This window comes from Lingula anatina, chromosome 2 (genome assembly GCF_051362555.1).
Source record: "Lingula anatina isolate TDL-2025a chromosome 2, LinAna3.0, whole genome shotgun sequence".
NCBI classification, from domain to species: Eukaryota; Metazoa; Brachiopoda; class Lingulata; order Lingulida; family Lingulidae; genus Lingula; species Lingula anatina.
Window position 1 is genome coordinate 28,089,966 of NC_141768.1, and position 21,659 is coordinate 28,111,624.

Genomic DNA, 21,659 nt, shown 5'->3' on the forward strand with positions numbered 1-21,659 from the left:
GCCAGTATATGACTTCCTATTCAAGTTCAATAGTAACTATGGACCTATCTCTGCTAGTTTTGGAGATAAAAGGGAACAAAATTTGCAAAGTTCAGTTCATGTTATTTGCAAAGTTCAGTTAAAAGTAGGTCAAAGGTCAATTTAAGGGTCACAGTAAATTGCCTCATATGACTTTCTGTTCAAATTCAATAGTAACTATGGGCATATCTCTGCCAGTTTGGAAAATAAAAGCATTAAAAAGTTGCAAAGTTCAGTTTATGGTGTAAAGTAGGTCAAAGGTCAATTTCAAGGTCACATTTAGATTGCCAGTATATGACTTCCTATTCAAGTTCAATAGTAACCATAGACCTATCTCTGCCAGTTTTAGAGATAAAAGGGAACCAAAATTTGCAAAGTTCAATTCATGATGAAAAGTAGGTCAAAGGTCAATTTCAAGGTCACATTTAGATTGCCAGTATGTGATTTCCTATTCAACTTCAATAGTAACTATGGACCTATCTCTGCCAGTTTTGGAGATATAAGGGACTAAATCTTATAATTTTGGAGTTACAATAATGTACCATAAATTTCGTACAGAAAAAATTAATTAAAATAAAGAACAGGTCATTTTGGTCAAAATTGAAATGGGAGGTGTTCTGAAGTGCCAGATGTTCAAATTTGATGAAATAATGTCATTTTTGACCACAGGTTGTCTGCCTCGCCAAGCCTTTCCGGAGTTCAAAATTTATTATCCATTACCGTACTGCACATTTTGCTTTCACCACCAATATGTACTTTTTGATAGAGCGTAACTCGAAAACCGTATGGAATACAAAAAAACGGAGACCACCCCCAGTGTTGCTTTACATGCTCTACAAAATGCAAAAAAGAATGGGTCTCTAGCATTAACGGTTCCGGAATTAGAGACAGTTTTCAGTTTCGGTATCTTATTGACCCCTAATTCACGGAGATGAAAGATGACCTGAAGGGTAACACTTTCCAATAATATTATTGGTTAAGTTTGTGTGGTGTCTGAATAACAGGGCAAATAATTTTTTTTTCATAAAAAAATTTGTTTTTTTTGAAAATTTTGGCCCGTTTGACCTTGAAATAAAGGCCAAAGGTCAAATCCAAGGGCATATTTGAAATCTACACACGACTTTTGGAAAGCCGTCTGTAGAAATTTTTCCTATAATTCCTTCCGTAGGGTAGATAATTAGCATTTAATTTTGCCATTTTTAGACAAGGGTGCATTGCAATGAGTGCCACACCTAGACCCCAATACCGACAAAGCCCAAATTTTACGTGGAATGAGTTGAGATTATAGGTGACCTAAATCCAAGAGATGAGTATGGAGGCCCTTACCGTCTAGGAGGAGAAGCTGTAACGGTAGATGTCCGGCGGAGCCGCAGGAGCCGGCGGAACGATCTGGACGGGACTAAAACCACGTGTACTGCCAGGGCTAACGCTGGTGGTACAATTATGCTGGTGCAACAAAATTGCTGCCCTTTCCAGAATTTTGTAGTCTTTTTTCCATAGTTTAAAACTTGCAAAGTTAGCCTGCAGTTGATGAAAGAAAAGGTTGCAGAAAAATTAGCTCAAATTGCACCAAGAAAGAAGGTTCAAAGAGATGTGGAATGTGATTACGTACTTCCAATCTACTGGCAGTTTCTCTGCATATACAATGATAGGACTTCCAAATGCAGGCACAAATCATCTCACATTGCAATATTTATTAAGTATTCTTTTTCCTAAAACCTGGTAATAATTCTGTAATAATGAGCAAAATGATGAGAAAAAATGTAATCATAAACAGAAGACACCAATGCTTGTTGATTACATGGCCAATCATTTAATACAGAACACGAGTAAAATTGGTGCTTGGCATTCAATGTCACTGTTTGGCTCTTGCATTTTTAACTCAATACTTAAGACTGCTATCAATACTTTTAGAACTTATTAAAAATAACCATAAATGATATCTAACATACAATGTACACTTTGTTTTTTGGATCACAGAAAAAGTTGATTGCATTGTATTGTGTTTCATCCATCTTTTTGTCCAGAAATAGTTTTCTTAATAATTTGCTAAAATTATATACAGTATTGCACAATAACAACAAAAAAAACTCATGTACAGTGATCTAGATTGAGCAAATATTACAGGGACATAAAACATAATTCAGACAAAAAGAATAAAAAAGTTTTTTACTTTGGGAATGCTATTTGTGACCTCTGGATATAACACAGTATCAAAATATCATTTTACAAAGTAAATTAAATCTTGCACAATAATAAATTCAGTCTTCTACTGCAAGTACATGCTAAAGAAAGCAGTCTTTGTATTGTATGTGTTCAAAAAACATTTCTTCTGTTAAATTATCTGTGGTCCTGAGGTTTATTTTATTAAAAAGTCTTTTCTATTGTTTTTCATGTAGCAACAGTGTGACCCTGTTGGTCAGTTCTAGTCATCATTTCTGGAAATGAGGCAATGTCTGTGCCAATTTCTGTGGAAACTTCCCTCTCTTCTTCAGCACATCCACGGATACAGACTGTGCTCCAGCCTCCCTACGAATAATAAACATAACATTAAATAATCATGAGCTACTACATTAGAAATGCACTTTAATTGCATCTTTTGTGGTTCATCCGTCAGGATCGACGAAGATCATCTAGTCATCCTATGAGTTAGTGATTTGCGTTATGTGTGTGGGGAGATGGCTGGTAAGGTCAATCTGCACTCGAAAGGATTTGCTGCAGTGTGGGCAGGGATTGGTGGCTGCTGTCAAGGGCTTGCTGGTACTGCTTTTTCTGGGCAGTCTTTGAATCCATTTTGAATCTATAATTCTTAACACATTACATAAGCAAAAGCCCACTTAACAAAATTTCTTAATAATTAAATCACTACCTTTTTTTTTTTGCATTGGTTGATCGCAACAAAAGTAAGAAATGCTTTTTGGTCAGTTATTAAAAATTGTCATTTTACTTAAAACTTGTAAAACAATGACCACCAATAGAAGTTTTGTAAGGTAACCAACACCAAGAAAAACTAATATATTAATTTTTGGTGACACACTATCTTCTACCAAAATCTTGGAGGTAAAGCATTTTTCTGATTCTTTGACTGGGTTCTCATACCTAGATCAATCTAACAGGATTGATCCATCTCCCAGGGTTTTCTTGCTAAATTGCTTTCAGCTTAAGTGGCTTAGATGTCTGGCACGCCAGCTGAAGCTGCTAAACGATAATTACCCCCTTAGCAGCCACAGTAGTAGGCTTGACAGACATCTAAGTCGCTTAATTTAGCGCAATGGATTGATCCCCAGTTAGTACGATGGGGTCTGGAAATGGTCCCCTTGTTAACACAAGGGAAGGACTTTAATGTTGACAAAGCATAATCTTTGCCAATCCAGATTACATTGCTGCCTCTAGCTCTGCTGGCTATTGGCCCCATAGTTACCCCTATTCCTAGTTCCCAAGTACTGCCTCCAGGAAGATCAACTGTTATGCCTTTCCTCTTAGCAACAACTCCGTACACTGGACCACTGGGGGTATCAATCACATCGGCAACTATCCATACCTGCAATAGAGTAGAATAAAAAGCAATTAATAAAATATTCAGCAAACTACAGCATAAAATCCGTAACCTATAAATGCTAGAGACAAATATACAGAAAAACATTTACTCATATATGTGTGTAACAGGTTCATGAGTTTACAGAAGTGAGAATACATATTTCTTTCAGAAAATATACATTCACTTTGAAGAGTTGGCCATTGTACTAATTACTGGGAGAATATATATACAAGATCCACCTGTAGACAAGACTTTGAGGCCATTCCCAGAGATTTAGATTAATCTTACTAGATTGACCTAACTCCCTGGGGTTCATGCTAAATTGCAGTCAGCCGACCGCGCATGGAAGTTAATTACCCCCTTACAGCTTTTAGTAGGGGGGAAAGACATTTAAGCTGGCTAAGCTGACAGTAATCTAGTGAGACTCCCCACAGGAATAGATTGATCTAAAATCTCTGGGAATGCGCCCTTTGACTAATTCCCATTTTGCAAGTACATGTAGAAAAGCCCATACAAAAACTAACAGATCTAGGCAACTGTCGAGCTAGCCCCCCCCCCCCCCCCTTTCCCAAAAACAAAAGCTTTTCAGTTCAATACTGTAATATGGAAAGCATACCTGGTCCTGTGGCCCAACTGACACCTGTTTGACTTTTCCACATACTCTAATCCAACACACACCCTCTGGATAAGTTGGAGTAATGTCTTTACGATACCAAAGACCATCTAAATTGTAAGATATTCACATTCAGTGAAGAGAAGTCTTTTCTGCATCACCATGATAACTTATCTGCAGAGACTTGGTAGATACTGTTTATTTCTTACACTTGAAATAATGACAAAGTATAAAAGTTACTATCAAATCTATCACCATAATTGACGTCATCATCTTTTAACCATATACCACAGTTACTATCTCAAATAACATAAGTAATGCGTCATTGAAAATGTCAGACCAAAAATGGCGAAAAATATGGGTTAATCAATCCATAGCAAAATCTACGTACACTTATCATCCACAGCCCAAACTGCAGTTTTTCCAGCTGCTACTTGGTGCATGCGGAAGCCGTGAGGTGGGGGTGTCACATGGAACCAACGTGTGCCTGGAACAAATAAAAGCATTACAATAGCAAAAGAACTAAATGGCTGTATTATTAAACATTCAAATCTATTGATATCAGAGTGGGAAGGGTCAAACTTCTTTTAAAGAGGAGAGGGGGGGGATGCTCAAATGAAAAAGTTACATTTTAAAATGGTTGTAATAGATAATTTAATATACTAGCCTTAAAAAAATTATAGCAGGCCCTGAAAAAGCTAAACATAACATCAAATTAAGTAACACTTCTCTTTATTGTCTACACCTACCAAGAGGACACTGTGGAGATACACCATTCCTAAACCAGATAGAACTATCCTTTGCTATGGCCCAAACTCTGTACCAGCCACCCACACTGATAGACTGGAAAGGTTGATCAGTGGGCACATGCTGCCAATGGGTGCCCTGTGAAACAGAGAAAATAATCATATTCAGTTTCTTCTCCCTTGAGTACTCTGCTGAAAAATTTCGCTTATCTGTTGACAATAAGGGCCAAGTGGAGTGATGGAGAAATATTTGTGGGTTATTGGCAAGGGAATAGGTCATTAAATGCCCTGTTAAAAAGAAAAAGCTGCCTATCAAAAGCAGTGGGTTAAGAAAGAATATTTACATAAAAAATAAGTTTGAAGGCACGTCTTTTGTTGAGAAGTTACATCTGCAATAAACAGCATTAAATCAATACATGAACTTTGCTTTCCTCTTGATTACTATTAAAAATTTTTGAGTATTTTGTCTTGAAGAAACAGTTATCACTCAGGGGGATTATATCTTCTGCTTGCCTGACAAAATGCTAATGCCACTTTTTCTTCTTATATATTTCTAAATAATTCAGATACAAAAAATATATATATCAAAATCAGACTCACTTGTGGACATTGTTTGGTTACTCCTAGCCTGCACATAACATCTCCATTGCTCCCCACTGCCCACACAGCAGCAGCAAGGCCACTGTCTTCTTCATAATCAATCTGAATGGAGATATCTTGAAGAGGAAGTGGCTCCACTTCTTCCCAGGGCCCACTGCTCAGTATCTTGCACTTCCTGAAAATGAAATACTCTTTATTAGATTTCAGACCTTATTAATTACGATTTCAAAAGTACAGCTACATGGGGCATTTCAAAAAATAATTTTCAAAGTTAAGAACTTAAATCTTATTATCCGAAGAGTGCATGATGCAACTGGAATTACATCTTTAAGTTCCAGATAAACTCTCATGATTAAACTGAACACCCAGGTACAGCACATTCTAATACAGTTATTCAGATATAAGTGAAAGAATTATTTGCCTTCCCCATCTTCTTCTCCTGACAGAGTCCCTCCACCTTTTTTCACCTTGATAGTACCTGCATTGTAAAAAGAAACGTAAAATGAAACAGAATATTTCTTTGACAAAATCTTTTTATGCTGTACCACATCATAACTTTTAATGATTTCATTTTTCAACTGACTGTTGACTCAGCATCCGATCTATTCCTCTGAATTCCCCATATCTGACAACTGCTTGTTTACAAAATGGTATAATCTTTAGATTATATTAATTTTATTATCCAACAACAATGCAATCATTTTCATCAAACTAACAATACCAATATTCAAATTTTTACAATCTAAAACTTTGTTCAAAAGATAAATCATCAAAAATACATCACAGCACAGGTTTAAACTTATCCGCATTGACAATCTGCCTAGACAAGATGCCAGTTGAGATTCTAATTGGGATTTCACTTCAAAATATTGACATCCACATAACATGCAACTTACATGTGATAATCATGCGCATACTGCCATCCTTCCTTATCAGTGCCACCTTGGGGAGTGTAGTCAATCATCCAATCAGAAATCTAAAGTGATAATTGTCAAAATGTACCAACAATGTTTTATAAGTTAGCTGCATGCCAGTGAATATGATTTCTAGTAATATGCTGTGATGGGGTGTATTGCAGTGTAGAGCAGTGCAGTATAGTATATTATAGTTTAGTGAAATTAACTACTGTTCACAGGCCCGTAGCCAGGGGGGGTTAGGGGGTTCGAAAGAACCACCCCTTTTGCTGGGAAAAGGTCCACACAAGGTAAAGTTTGATCAAGGTACATTTTTATGGGAAAAGGTCCACTTTTTCAGAAAAAGAACCCCCCTTTTGAAATTGCTGGCTATGGGCCTGGTTCATTAGCTGCATTAGAGATAACAAATTTTTGGAGACAGGAAATGAAACATTTGGTCTCAGAGTCCTATTCGTTTTTTCATAGTGGCTGAAAATGCCTAGTTGGTTTAATTTAAAAACAAGGCAGCAAAGCTGTCAAATGTACAGACAAAGAACAGAAAATAAAGATGCAAATAAGTGAAAAATTAAATTTTCACAAAAAACTGTTAAATTGCCAGAAAAATTTACCAAACAGACTGCGTTGCCTATTGAAGCTGTATGTTAGACCCATGTTTCTTTCCTGTAAGTTTGAGAACAGTAAGTGACATGATTTCCCTTAAATGGTCATCATAGGAGCAGTGCCCAAAATAGGGGTTTCTTCAAATTTTGATGCAAAATTACATAATGTTTAACAGCATAATGACAATCAACTGTTATTAATAAAATATTAGTAACATGGACATTCAGAAAATGTGACAAGCAAAAGTCTTCAAGATCATGGAACTTTAAAGTCACACCTTGAAAATGCCAATATGTGAAAAATTAAATTTTCACAAAAAAACAGTTTAACTGCCTAAATAAATAAATAAATAAATAAAAATACCAAACAGACTGCATTGCCTACTGAAGCTGTTTTTTAGTCCCATGTTTCTTTCCTGTAAGTTTGAGAACAGTAAGTGACATGATTTTCCTTAAATGGTCATCATGGAAGCAGTGCCCAAAATAGGGGTTTCTTCAAATTTTGATGCAATATTACATAATGTTTAACAGCTTAATGACCATCAATTTTTAATTATAAAATATTTGTTTCACAGATATTCAGAAAATGTGACTAGCAAAGGTCTTCAGGCCCATGGAACTTCAAAGTCACGCCTTGAAAATGCCAAAATGTAAACAAGACAGCACTGTTCTGAAATGGGTTTATTTCCATTTTTAACACTTTTTTAACATAAAACAAAATAAATATTTTACTGCCATTTTATATGACCAACTAAGAAAATTGATGAGATGGGAAAAGTATCAATAGAACAGTGTTAAATGTCCAATTTCCTCCATTCTGAGATTCTGAACATAGTGGATGATTGAATCTGACAAACTGCAATGATATGAGTTTATTTCCATTTTTGACACTTTATTACACAATACATGATAACAAGTTTACCATGTTTTTTACATAATCAACTAACAATGTTGTAAAGATGCAGGAAATATCAAACAAACACTTTTAGGCATCTTATTAGTTAAATAATGAGACTGTTAACATGCCTAATAATTGAATCTGAGGAAATGTGAAAAACAGTATAACTTCTAAAATAATGGCCTGATTATGCTGATTTTCGAACTCAACCTGCGTTTTAGTAAGATTGACCACTCCTGTGAGTATGATTACAATTGGCCAATCCGTTTTTCTTATATTGTGTTATCAGTGTTGTATTTATATTGAAAATAGTGAAAAAAACAGCATAAATTCCCTAAAAATGGCCCAATCATGCTGATTTTCGAACTTGACCTGCGTATTATGAATATTCATCAGTTCTGTAAGTTTCAAGTCAAAAGGTAAAATGGTTTTCCACTTATCGTGTTATCGGTGCTGCATATATGCTGAAAAAAGTGAAAAAACAGCATAAATTCCCTAAAAGTGACCCGATCATGCTGATTTTCGAACTTGACCTGCGTATTATGAATATTCATCAGTTCTGTAAGTTTCAAGGCAAAAGGTAAAATGGTTTTCCACTTATGGTGTTATCGGTGCTGCATATATGCTGAAAAAAGTGAAAATACAGCATAAATTCCCTAAAAGTGACCCGATCATGCTGATTTTCGAACTTGACCTGCGTATTATGAATATTCAACAGTTCTGCAAGTTTCAAGTCAAAAGGTAAAATGGTTTTCCACTTATCGTGTTATCGGTAAAAGTGCACGGCGACGACGGCGACGACGGCACCGACGGCGACGACGGCGACGACAGACGCAGATGATGGCAATATGTACAGACACATCTGTGTCTGTACATAAAAAGGAGTGATTCTAGCTTACCCACTGCCAGTGTACAGATGGTAACTTGGTATTCTCTTTGGTGCATTCTTCACGTCCTGAGATGTCACTCCATGTGGGTCGGCCTATTGGGAGAGCTCTGTAAATCAGATACATGATATTTAATATTCAATTGTTTCCAAGCATATTGTTTTCTTTCATGATGAAATTTAGAAGCATTTCACTTGATGGCTCAAAAATGTCTGAAAATAATTTATCTATCACATATATAAACATCTTCATTCAACCAATGTCATCTTAATGTAACAAGTAATATGGAAAGTTCAATGATGGTCATCAAAGCAACATTCATGCTGTGTCCTCTTTTCAAGAGGCCCATGGTCTTCCAATGAAATTCAGTTTCTATATGTCATTGTCAAATGGCTCTTTGGTCTGACACACAATTTCTTACTTGTATGAAAAGCCGGTCACCGGGTTCCACCTTTGATTTTCATACACGTATATACTCCTTATGTCTGTCATGGAGTTGATCTTATCAAGGTCGCTGTTCAGACCTGAAAATAACTCAATTTCCCTCAAAGTGTTCTTTCCAGTAAATAAAATGTACTAAGTTTAAGCAGAGAAATAATTAGTACAAGTGAATTTCTAACCAAAAAATCGAATTTAAGTGTCCCACTGTACAGTAAGACATCTAAATGCAGACCAAAATTTGTGCAAAGGAATTTCTTACCAAAAATAAAATTAAGTGATCCACTGTGCAAAAAGATGTCTTCACAAAATGAATAAATAAATAAACATAAAAAATCCAAATGTTCAGAATTAAACTCTTTACAGATGGTTCATACCTTTAAAAAGTCCCCCTCCATAGCCTCCATTGTACACCCAAGCTGTGTGGTCATAGCCAAGGCCCCACACTATACCAGACCTGTTGCTCTCCACTTTTTCAAGATGGCCTCCAAGCTGATACCAAAAGCTACAGAAAACAGTAGATAAATGAAAGTTTTGTTCAATATTTCTTAAAAGAATGAACTTGAATAGTAATTATTGGCTAAAAACTGGAGACAGTTCACAATTGTAACATTTAATGATAAAGTGAGTCTTTGCAGTAGTAACTTAGATGACGCAGCAAAAAAAAAAAAAAAACTATAATACCTCACATGTGCAAAGTAACCAAAATACAATGTCAAACTTACCACATATTACATTACATTACATTAAAAAACATACATTTCATTGGCAGGGATGTCCCCCAGGTTTGGTATAGGGCTATGGACAAACACATCTCCCAGTGCTGTTGTAGACCATGCAGCTCTCTCGTGTACAGGACCTTTTATTCCACGCAGTTTACAGCAGGCCTGGCTGATTGAAGACACCTGTAAATACCCATATTAAAATAACAAAAAGTACCAGAGTCTGAATATAAGTGTGGTGTGACTGAAATGTGTCAAGAAAAGAACAGGTTAGGTAAGAGAATAAATGTTTTAACCTTAGCATGACAGAATCATGTTCTTTTTACAAATACCTGAAGTAAAGAACATCCGATTCATAATTAATATCTACCATCAAAAACAGTGATATTTTTTTCTTAATTCACAAAATCAAAGTCATAAACCTTCATACAGTAACATTTTAATGCTATATTTCAGACAGACAGACAGATAGATACCCAGTCTTCTTCTTCCTCTTCTGTTGGTGTTGATAATTTTAGTGCCATATTTTTTCTTAATCTTGGTGTTGTGAAAATTCCAAACACTGACTTGTTACTTGGGTCCTTAACTTCCACTACACACACTATCTCTGACAGCTGCAGCTGTATGTGCTGAGGAGGCAAAAGATTTCACATTAGAAAAACGTATAAAACACAACAAATTCCCTGTTCAAAATATAATACTTTCAACTAAATCAAAATTAAGTACGGTTTTTGCTTGCATAGTATCTTTGCTTGAACACTTCAAGATGCTTCATTCCATTTCAGTATAAAAATGCCAAGACATTATTTTTATTGTGAGAATAAATATCCTACTTGTTGCAATTAAATGACTTCATCAATATCATATGTCAGAGAGAGCAAGGCTTAAAAGTAATACCTGAAAGCTCACAGGAAAAAACTTTTTCAGAATTTTGAGTTGTGGGTATCAGTTTTAATATTTTGAAATCAAAATATCTTACTTTCTGTACTTTCTTGTGCTCATAGTGTATTGTCAAAGTTCCCTCTTTCTCTATGGACCCTTGCTCTAATTCCAGCCCACAGTCAATCCACTTGCATGGCTTATGCTCCCTCCACCACTGCATCTTGCCTTTCTTGACCCATGTTGTCTGCAAAAAGACAAATATAAGTGATATATTTTTCCTTTTACTTTTATTACATATTGCTTTACTCTGAAAACCTTGGAATTCATAAACAATTTATTTTCTTTATTTCCCTATTCCTGCTTATCTTTATAGATATTAATAAGAATCGCTATATGAACATAAATTATGAATCTGGTGATGTTTTATAAATATATAAAGAATCAAAATATGTATTATCAAAATAAATGAAAAGTAAGCATACCATCTGACAATAAGCAAAAGAAAACAACAGCAAAATTGTACAATTTCAGCAGAGGAAGATTTACTGTAGATATATGCACTACTGAAAAGGAAATAATGCACAATGACAATTGCTTACACCACATGCCCTCTAAACACCTCCTCAAAACAGTCAGTGCTTTGCACTATATCTCAAACCATGTAAGTACATGCAATCTTGCTAATGTGTGCTTTTGTTGTGTACCTAGAACCTACCCTTTCAATAGCCTGCTCATAATGCTGAAACTTGGATAACTCGCGTAGGTTTCTGACATGTAACTGGTTCAGTAGAATTTTTCTCCACTTGTCACTGCCAAAAGTGGTGACGGAAGACTTTTTTGGTTTGTCAAAATCTAAATTTAAAAAAATGACAATTATCAAAATGCTCTTATAAACAATTCATCAGAAGCATATAGCTATATCAGCATTTTTTATGGACAAAAATATAATGGAAAATAATTATTGTTAATACAGGCGCAGATCCAGGATTATTTTGGCGTGGGGTTCAGGTCCTGCTTAAGGGCCCCGAAAAAATGTTATTTTAGAGGGTGAATGGTGCTATTTGGTATGGTTTAGAAATATGATTCAGCTAGTCAAAATTATAATTTCAAGAGGGGACCACTGGTGTGACTTATTTTTAGAAATCGAAGGGACCCCCCCTGACCCCCCCCCCCCCCCCCTCTAAATCTGCCACTGTTAATATATCCCATCCTTACCAAATTCTGATGAAAACCACAGAGGGGTTGACATCACATCAATGTTGCAAGCCATACCACTGACAGCTGTGAAGAGAGGTTCTCCTGTAAAGTCAGACTGGGTAAGGACCATAAAGTCGCAGCTTAATGAGTCAATGTCATAATGATGTTCTTGTAAAGATTTAATATTCTGCAAAGTTGGTAAATTGGAGGAGGAATCTGCAGTCCTATGGTCAGTAGTGTCGAGTTCAATATTTTTCTTACAAGAAGCATCCAAATTTGTTTGACCATCACCACTGCCTATGATTTCCCTTTGATTTTTCTTCTCTTCATTTGAGGTGGCTCTAAGGCTTTTTTCTGTGTCTTGGTCACTCTCCAGTTCCACGTCATAAACAAAATCAATTATTGAATCTGAAGCTGAAAGGTCATAACTGTTCTGTCTCTCAAAAATTGAAAATTTAAATGTACCATCATTTTCAGAATTATAGTTGGTATTGTCCTCTGTATTGCACCTTAGTGTTTTTCCTACATCCACAGTATCCATCTTGCTTCCTATATCTACAGTCTCTGTCTTGCTTTCTTTTGGCACTTGCTGGTCATTAATTTCAAAATCCTTAAATTTCGGGACTGTTTCTAAGGCTTCCTTGAGAACATTCCCTGTATTCATATTGTTTGTATTTTTAGAATCACAGTCTGGTTCAGCATTCCAGTCATTATGAGATGATTCCTTTTCTTTGCCATTATCAATCAGATCACTGTGCTGTTTACCACGAATTTCATCATTTTTCTTGTGTATTGATCTATCATCAGTGATAAATGAGTCCTTTCCTGGATTAAGAGGATCAGTTGTATAACTGGCTGAGCAAGTGTAGGTGGCATCAAAGGAAGCAACACTGGAGTAACTGCTGCATGAATCTATAGTTTTTCCTGCTTTCAAACTGATTGCCTTCCATGTTTTCCCTCCAAGGTTGGATGGTGTCACACCCAGTCTATAATATATAAGCCTGTCGTTGAGGCCTATTCCCCACACCTGAAGGCAATAAGGTTCCATTTGTTAGTGTTACAGCAACATTTGACATTCATTTTTTAATATTTAGTGAGGTACGTGTCTTTATTTGGATAAAAATGGGATTTATAATCCATTTCATAGAGTAAAATGGATAAAATATGTAACTGAACTGCCTACTAGTACCCAAGTTTCATTCCCTTCCATGTGTCTTAACTGTAAAACAATAAATCAACATGTCTGCAGCATTATCTCGGGAAGAAGGAGACATAAGCAAACATAAATCAAAAAGTTCTTCAAAAATGCAGTCCATATATCATTATCTCTATTCTAACATCATTTGCTGCACTTAATATTACTCTCTTACCTGATCGTTGAGTCCCACAGACAACATGGACATCTCTCCTACCATCTCTATCCAACCTGAACCTGTCACTGACTCCTGGTCACTACTGCTGCCAACTACTCCACGACGAAACCATATCTGGTGGCAAATAATACATAAATATGCTTTAATAATAATAATAATAATAAATTCTTAGTGGCAAATTCCATGAAAAACCTTTTGTGTCTCACATAATATTGATATATATTTTGCAGTAAAGATGCATATTCTGAAATCTGATCAACAATTGTAAACTGATTTATTTACAAATTTTCAGACTTTTTTCATTCAGACACATGGCTTTTATAACACAGAGGCTGCTCCACTGACAGCAACAGCTGCAGAGTTAACATTGAAACCATCTATATAAAATGAATTAATAAGTACTTTTATAAATTTAAAAAAAAACAGAATTCAAGAAATCTGCTAAAGAAGATGGATATCTAGTATGTATTCAATTATAGTTCATTTCTGGCTCACCTTTCCATCTCTGGAGATAGCCCAGACAGCATTCACTCCCACAGACACTTGTAAAAAGGTCACCTCATTGCTTGGGGCTTCCACTTTAACCCAGTGTGTTCCTTATAAGTTAAAACAATAAAAAGAAATGGTAAAAGAACTCACCATATCTGTAAAAGTAAATCTACAAAAATTATGTCAAGCTCAAAAATTGTAAACAAATGAAAACAATTACAAGTTATGTTCACTATTTTATCCCATCAGAAGTTTTAAGTTTTAATTAAAACTCATAGTTAAAATGTTTATCAGTAATTCATTGTATTTATAGCTAAAACATTTTAATTAACATACATATGTTTATTTTAACAGCTTGTGACAGGAATAAATTTTATAGTATATTCTATATATTAACTAAATGGATTATTATTGTTATTATTATTATTTTATTATAATTAAAATAATAATAATTATTATCATTAACAGTCAGCAGTGTTAGTCTTACGCCTGCAGCCAGTAAAATTTTCCTTGGACCAGCAGATTTTTTAGAATAATTAAATGAAATGGTCCAACATGACCTTTATTATTATTATTATTATTATTATTATTATTATTATTATTATTATTATTATTATTATTACCAATAACATTGTCCCAGGTCACGCCCATCCTCACTAATGCATTTCCATACCATGTAGTTATCCATACATGCCCCATGGGACCCACAGACACAGCTATCACTTCTAGATCTTCTCCTATTGAGATTTCCTGCCAGTTTTGTCCCTCAGGACAATCTCTTGTGACATTTGTCCTGAAGTATACCTGCTTAAAAAAAGTTGGGAAAAACTTACATTTTAAAACGTAAAAAAATAAACTGTAGGTTATCATATTAATTGTAGTTAATTTTTCATGATGATACTTTTGAACAGTGACACTTGCATTGAAAAAGTCCAAAACGGGGCCTTTTGGCATTTGTTCCACTGAACGGTAAAATATCTTAAATTAATATGTCCATATTATAAATAATCTCTACTAATTTAGAGTAAACTTACATTGTTTATTTATTTATCGATTGATTTTTGTTGTTGAAAACTATCAATTTGAAAGTAATTTAATATTAACCACCTTTCCAGAGTCAGTGATAGCCCATACACACAACTGCCCCAGGGATTGATTTGGCATGTCCTGGCCACCAACTGCTACATCTGCAAATGATGAACCTGAAGATTCACTAGAGACACCAGGTATCTGTAAGTTAAAGATAAAAAATTGGGGGAAAATATCAATGATAATCATTAAACTATGACTGTAATTATGCAGCATTAGAAAACGTGAAAGAAAGATGATCTGATGCCTTTTGAAACAGGTATCGTTTCTTTTTTTTCTTTTTTTGCAACAAAAACTAGCAGATCATCTTTCTCCAATGAATATCATACTTCATAGTTGAAAATTCACATAATTTTATATGCATATATATGATCTTTATAAAACTAGAGGATCAGAGAGGCGATACCGCCTCCAAATATTGTACCACCAGCTGGAGCAAGCGCATTCGTATAGACCCCCACTTACACAAAATAAGGGACACAGCCACCAGTTTTGTGCTTGACAAGCTGTAAAAATGCAATCAACAAGAATTTTTAAACTATTGCAAAAAATATATATGGTACAATCAAATTTAAGTTCTTCGTAAGGTAGGTCAAGGGTCAATTTCAAGGTCACAGTAAATTGCCAGTATATGACTTCCTATTCAAGTTCAAGAGTAACTATGGACCTATCTCTGTCAAGTTTGAAGTTAAAAGAGAAAGAAATTAGCAGAGTTCAGTTCATGATAATAAGTAGGTCAAAGGTCATTTTCAAGGTCACACTTAGATTGCCAGTATAGGACTTCCTATTCAACTTCAATAGTAACTATGGACCTATCTCTGCCAGTTTTGGAGATAAAAGAGAAGCAAAATTTGCAAAATTCAGTTCATGGTGAAAAGTAGGTCAAAGGTCAATTTCAAGGTCACATTTAGATTGCCAGTATATGACTTTCTATTCAAGTTCAATAGTAACTATGGACCTATCTCTGCCAGTTTTGGAGATAAAAGGGAAGCAAAATTTGCAAAGTTCAGTTTATGGTGAAAAGTAGGACAAAGGTCAATTTTAATGTCACATTTATAATGCCAGTATATGACTTCCTATTCAACTTCAATAATAACTATGGACCTATCTCTGCCAGTTTTGGAGATAAAAGGGAAGCAAATTTTGCAAAGTTCAGTTTATGGTGAAAAGTAGGTCAAAGGGCAATTTTAAGGTCACATTTAGATTGCCAGTATATGACTTCCTATTCAAGTTCAATAGTAACTATGGACCTATCTCTGCCAGTTTTGGAGATAAAAGGGAAGCAAAATTTGCAAAATTCAGTTCATGGTGTAAAGTAGGTCAAAGGTCAATTTTAAGGTCACATTTAGATTGCCAGTATATGACTTCCTTTTCAAGTTCAATAGTAACTATGGACCTATCTCTGCCAGTTTTGGAGATAAAAGGGAAGAAAAGTTTGCAAAGTTCAGTTCATGGTGAAAAGTAGGTCAAAGGTCAATTTCAAGGTCACATTTAGATTGCCAGTATATGACTTCCTATTCAAGTTCAATAGTAACTATGGACCTATCTTTACCAGTTTTGGAGATAAAAGGGAAGCAAAATTTGCAAAGTTCAGTTTATGGTGAAAAGTAGGTCAAAGGTCAATTTTAAGGTCACATTTAGATTGCCAGTATATGACTTCCTATTCAAGTTCAATAGTAACTACGGACCTATCTCAGCCAGTTTTGGAGATAGAAGGAAAGCAAAATTTGCAAAATTCAGTTCATGGTGTAAAGTAGGTCAAAGGTCAATTTTAAGGTCACATTTAGATTGCCAGTATATGACTTCCTATTCAACTTCAATAGAAACTATGGACCTATCTCTGCCAGTTTTGGAGATAAAAGGGAAGAAAAATTTGCAAAGTTCAGTTCATGGTGAAAAGTAGGTCAAAGGTCAATTTTAAGGTCACATTTAGATTGCCAGTATATGACTTCCTATTCAAGTTCAATAGTAACTATGGACCTATTTCTGCCAGTTTTGGAGATAAAAGGGAAGCAAATTTTGCAAAGTTCAGTTTATGGTGAAAAGTAGGTCAAAGGTCAATTTTAAGGTCACATTTAGATTGCCAGTATATGACTTCTTATTCAACTTCAATAGTAACTATGGACCTATCTCTGCCAGTTTTGGAGATAAAAGGAAAGCAAAATTTGCAAAATTCAGTTCATGGTGAAAAGTAGGTCAAAGGTCAATTTTAATGTCACATATAGATTGCCAGTATATGACTTCCTATTCAAGTTCAATAGTAACTACGGACCTATCTCTGACAGTTTTGGAGATAAAAGGGAAGCAAAATTTGCAAAATTCAGTTCATGGTGTAAAGTAGGTCAAAGGTCAATTTTAAGGTCACATTTAGATTGCCAGTATATGACTTCCTTTTCAAGTTCAATAGTAACTATGGACCTATCTCTGCCAGTTTTGGAGATAAAAGGGAAGAAAAATTTGCAAAGTTCAGTTCATGGTGAAAAGTAGGTCAAAGGTCAATTTCAAGGTCATAGTAAGATTGCCAGTATATGACTTCCTATTCAACTTCAATAGTAACTATGGACCTATCTCTGCCAGTTTTGGAGATATAAGGGACTAGATGTTATAATTTTGGAATTACCATAATGTGCCTTAAATTTCGTACAGAAAAAATTAATTAAAATAAAGAAAATGTCATTTTGGTCAAAATTCTTGAAATAGGAGGTGCTCTGAAGTTTCAGAAGTTCAAATTTGATGAAATAATGTCATTTTTGAACACAAGTTGTCTGCTTTGCCAAGCCTTATGTTTTATTTGTCCAGAGTTCAAAATTTATTATCCATTACCGTACTGCACATTTTGCTTTTACCACCAATATGTACTTTTTGAAAGAGCGTAACTCGAAAACCGTATGGAATACAAAAAAACCGAGACCACCTCCAGTGTTGGGCTTTACATGCTCTACAAAATGCAAAAAAGAATGGGTCTCTAGCATTAACGGTTCCCGAATTAGAGACAGTTTTAAGTTTCGGTATCTTATGGCCGCTACCCCCGTGAAAATGCACCGATTGACCCCAAATTCATGGAGATGAAAGATGACCTGAAGGGTAACACTTTCCAATAATATTATTGGTTAAGTCTGTGTGGTGTCTGAATAACAGGGCAAAAAAATTTTTTTTCGTAAAAAATTTCATTTTTTTGAAAATTTTGGCCCATTTGACCTTGAAGTAGAGGTCAAAGGTCAAATCCAATGGCATATTTGAAATCTACACATATGACTTTTGGAAAGCCGTCTATAGAAATTTTTCCCATAACTCCTTCCGTAGGGTAGATAATTAGCATTTAATTTTGCCATTTTTAGACAAGGGTGAATTGCAATGAGTGCCACACCCAGACCCCAATACCGACAAAGCCCAAATTTTACGTGGAACGAGTTGAGATTATAGGTGACCTAAATCCATGAGATGGGTACGGGGGCCCTTACCGTCTAGGAGGAGAAGCGGTAACGGTAGCCGTCCGGCGGAGCCGGCGGAGCCGGCGGAGCCAACGGAGCCGGCGGAGCCGGCGGAACGATCCGGACGGGACCGAAACCATGTGTACCGCCAGCGCTAACGCTGGTGGTACAATAAATAGTAGCTTATTCTCCTTAAACATTCATCACAATAAAATCACCTTATTCCACATATCTGTGGCAGTGTACTTTCTATGCCTAATCCACTTTCTCCTCCTCACACAAGAAGTCCATTTTTGCTCTGCAGTCCACTGGTTAGGAAAATTTACGGCATACTGCCAACCCTAAAAATATCAAGATGTGGTCATTAATATAAAATCATGCTTTTTTCAACAGCAGTTATTTTCTGCTACAATATATCATTTAAAGATATGACCTTTATGCTGTAAAATGTTCCAAATAAAGTACATTCATGATGCTGTTCAAGAATGCATTCAGTATAACCACATCAACTTGTGGCCAATCAACATAGTTACTAGTTAAGCTTTTTGGTTGGGTTACAATCAAAGATTGCACTTCAAATTTAAATTGCTTTTTGCACTCTGTGCAAGTATCGTTGTAACTTTACCTTTTTCTGGCATCATTAAGATAAAAGTCATAGTAACACATCTGACAATTGCTTGTTGCATTTCTTCAAAGATCAGACATTATTGATTTTATTTACCCCTTTATCAGTGATATGGCCATAAAAGTTCTCATCAAAGTACCAATCCTCCTCCCAACACCAGGCAGCAGAAGGCAGCTGAAAACTTTCCTTTGGTGTCTCCACACTGCCATCATCTTGGCTCCAGTGTTTTGGATCTGTAGGCAACAGTTTGCTGGAAAAGCCTCCAAATGGGGTCCACCTCTGTAACAAGAATCAGCCATTCTTTTTAAAAATCATGTCTGATACCTGAACCTCTTAATTTGATAAGATGTCATTTCACAATGAACCTCACCATTTAAAAATGACACCTTGTATTAACGATTACTTATAGAAATGTATTTATTGTAATGTTAAATAAGTAAGATATTGAGTATAAAATGACATGGTTCCCATATCTTCAGTTTACTCTTCATCTTGTTTCATATTTAGGTTTATATCTTTCTTAAATAAAAATAAAAACATTCTGATGAATATGTTTAGTGTATAGTATAGATAAAGACAGTCCTTGTTGGATGTGAATAGCTGGCAAAAATTTTGTTACATACAAATGCAATTGCCATAATAAGTATCAAGTATTTCACCCCTCTAAATGGCTTATCAGATTGTCATATAAAATACTTCACTTCATAGATAATTTCAATAAAAATCATAGCCATGTTTACCTTAGCTGCCATAAAATTACAAAAAGACCCAACAGAAAAAAAAGTGTGAATGTAAAAAAATACAGAACATATACGCTGGTACCTCATTTTCATATGTCCATTCCAAAACCCTTATAGGCACATCTGTAGACACCACATAGATGTAGAGGTGTCTATCACAACCAACAGCCCAGGTGACACCAACTGCAGCGGACACTTTCCTGAACTGACTCAAGGTACCTGGTGTGATATGGCTGTCCCTGTTCTTCACTTCCTCCCAGAACGTGCTGTTTGCAGCTAGTTTAAATACCCTGCCGTGGTTGCTGACTGCCCACAGGTATGTGCTAGGCATCTGGATAGATTCACATATTCTATCTGAAGCACAAATCATTAATGGAAGATACTAATTACTACTAGTTACAATTTCAAAAGGAAAACAGGAGTCAAATGACATCACCATTAATATGTAATCTACACACAGTTTTCTCTTTGTAGCTGTGTCGTATTCATAACCTTCACATCTGTTCAAATTGTCAGAGTCACAGAAAAAAATTAAGTGGTACAGAGGTCTTTATCATCTTCTTGGAATCTCCACCATTCTTAATTTAAGCTATATGTACAAACCTCGCACAGTTTGAAAATATCTATAAAATCCACACACCCATTGATTGCACACACAGGTGTACTAAGGTAGTTTATAATGTATGATATTTGCATTATTGTAATGGCATTCTCAATATTACACTATCTCACTCAACATTCAAAAATACATGTAGTAAATAAAAATGCCACAAGTATATATACATGTAGAAACAATAAACTAAAGGTTATCAAAAGTGGTCCATATCCCTTATGCCTGATGTCATCTGCTTGGACTCAGCTCGGATGGCCAATAAAAAAGCCCAGGTTTGAGAAACATTAGCAACATGCAATCCTATGTGGTATGGAGAGTTGGAATTTCATCAACAATTCATAGCACTGGATACACCAACTTAGAAACCAATATAACGTGTGGGGCCGTAAATGTGGCCTTTAAAATAATGAAATTACTGCAGCTGTGAATTGTGCATCTGATCATCTGTGACTGAAGTTTGGCCAGTAAGAATGGTACTGGTGAAGTCAATGAAAAGCATATGTAAATCTATATATACCAGCAATATTTGTCCAGCTGTGTTCAATATGTTCTTGACATACATGTAGTTGTTCTAACACCTACATCTGATTATGAAATTCCTATATCATTAATTAGCACAGTGAACAAATATGCATATTAAGTAAGTCAGTGTAGATGAGTATAGGTACTGGTGTGTACAGCATGGGTGGGAATACTGCAGAATCGAAGTTCATTTGCTTGCACAGCCGGCAGGAAAAAAAACATTAAACTAATTTGCAAAATTATTATCAATAATTAAAAAGGTTACCGTTAAAACCAAACTGACTTTGGGCATAACCTAACTCATCGAAAGTCATACATGCAATGCATGCATATTTGTGCATACTTATTTACTGCACTCTCTTCATAAACGACTTCACTCATCTTTATTTACCTAACATTACAATGTACAATAATAATTACATATTTACAGTTTCATTCGACAAAAACAATTTACTTGATAGAACATCATATTAAAAATAACAAAAACATCAATTCTAACACACCGAAGAACTAGTATTAGAATAAGAATTAGTCAGAGTCACGTCGGTGATTAAAATAAAAACGCACCTGTACAATTTATGCATGTCAATTTCCCAGCAGGAAATGTACAGCAAAATAGGTCAAAGTATATACTCTGCTGTGTAGTTTTTCTTTTCGATGTTTCTAGTTTCTGATATGCTATTTTAGGCATGAAATACAGTATAATTTTGTTAGTAAAAATTGTA

At 35.3% G+C, this 21,659-nt stretch overlaps 1 protein-coding gene across 3 annotated transcripts; it reads right to left on the bottom strand.

Moving 5' to 3' along the window:
• Positions 1-1,697: 1,697 nt before the first annotated feature.
• LOC106156546 (tectonin beta-propeller repeat-containing protein 1-like) lies at positions 1,698-21,655 on the bottom strand. Of its 3 annotated transcripts, none has more exons than XM_087006102.1 (24): positions 21,502-21,655; positions 19,882-20,153; positions 19,156-19,338; positions 18,653-18,775; positions 15,022-15,144; positions 14,538-14,718; positions 13,921-14,021; positions 13,423-13,539; positions 12,071-13,079; positions 11,571-11,707; positions 10,953-11,099; positions 10,450-10,602; positions 10,011-10,156; positions 9,629-9,756; positions 9,235-9,337; positions 8,826-8,922; positions 6,412-6,491; positions 5,937-5,993; positions 5,516-5,690; positions 4,919-5,054; positions 4,561-4,656; positions 4,173-4,279; positions 3,440-3,559; positions 1,698-2,547 (listed from the first exon to the last, which is right to left on the bottom strand). In XM_087006102.1, the coding sequence occupies exons 1-24, from the start codon at positions 21,623-21,625 to the stop codon at positions 2,410-2,412; spliced, it is 4,053 nt and encodes a 1,350-aa protein (XP_086862228.1). In that variant the 5' UTR covers positions 21,626-21,655; the 3' UTR covers positions 1,698-2,409. The 3 variants fall into 3 exon arrangements, with proteins under 3 accessions (XP_086862228.1, XP_086862227.1, XP_086862229.1); XM_087006101.1 differs by having other exon boundaries at positions 14,538-14,721; XM_087006103.1 differs by having other exon boundaries at positions 14,538-14,721; positions 19,882-20,130; positions 21,502-21,601.
• Positions 21,656-21,659: the final 4 nt, after the last annotated feature.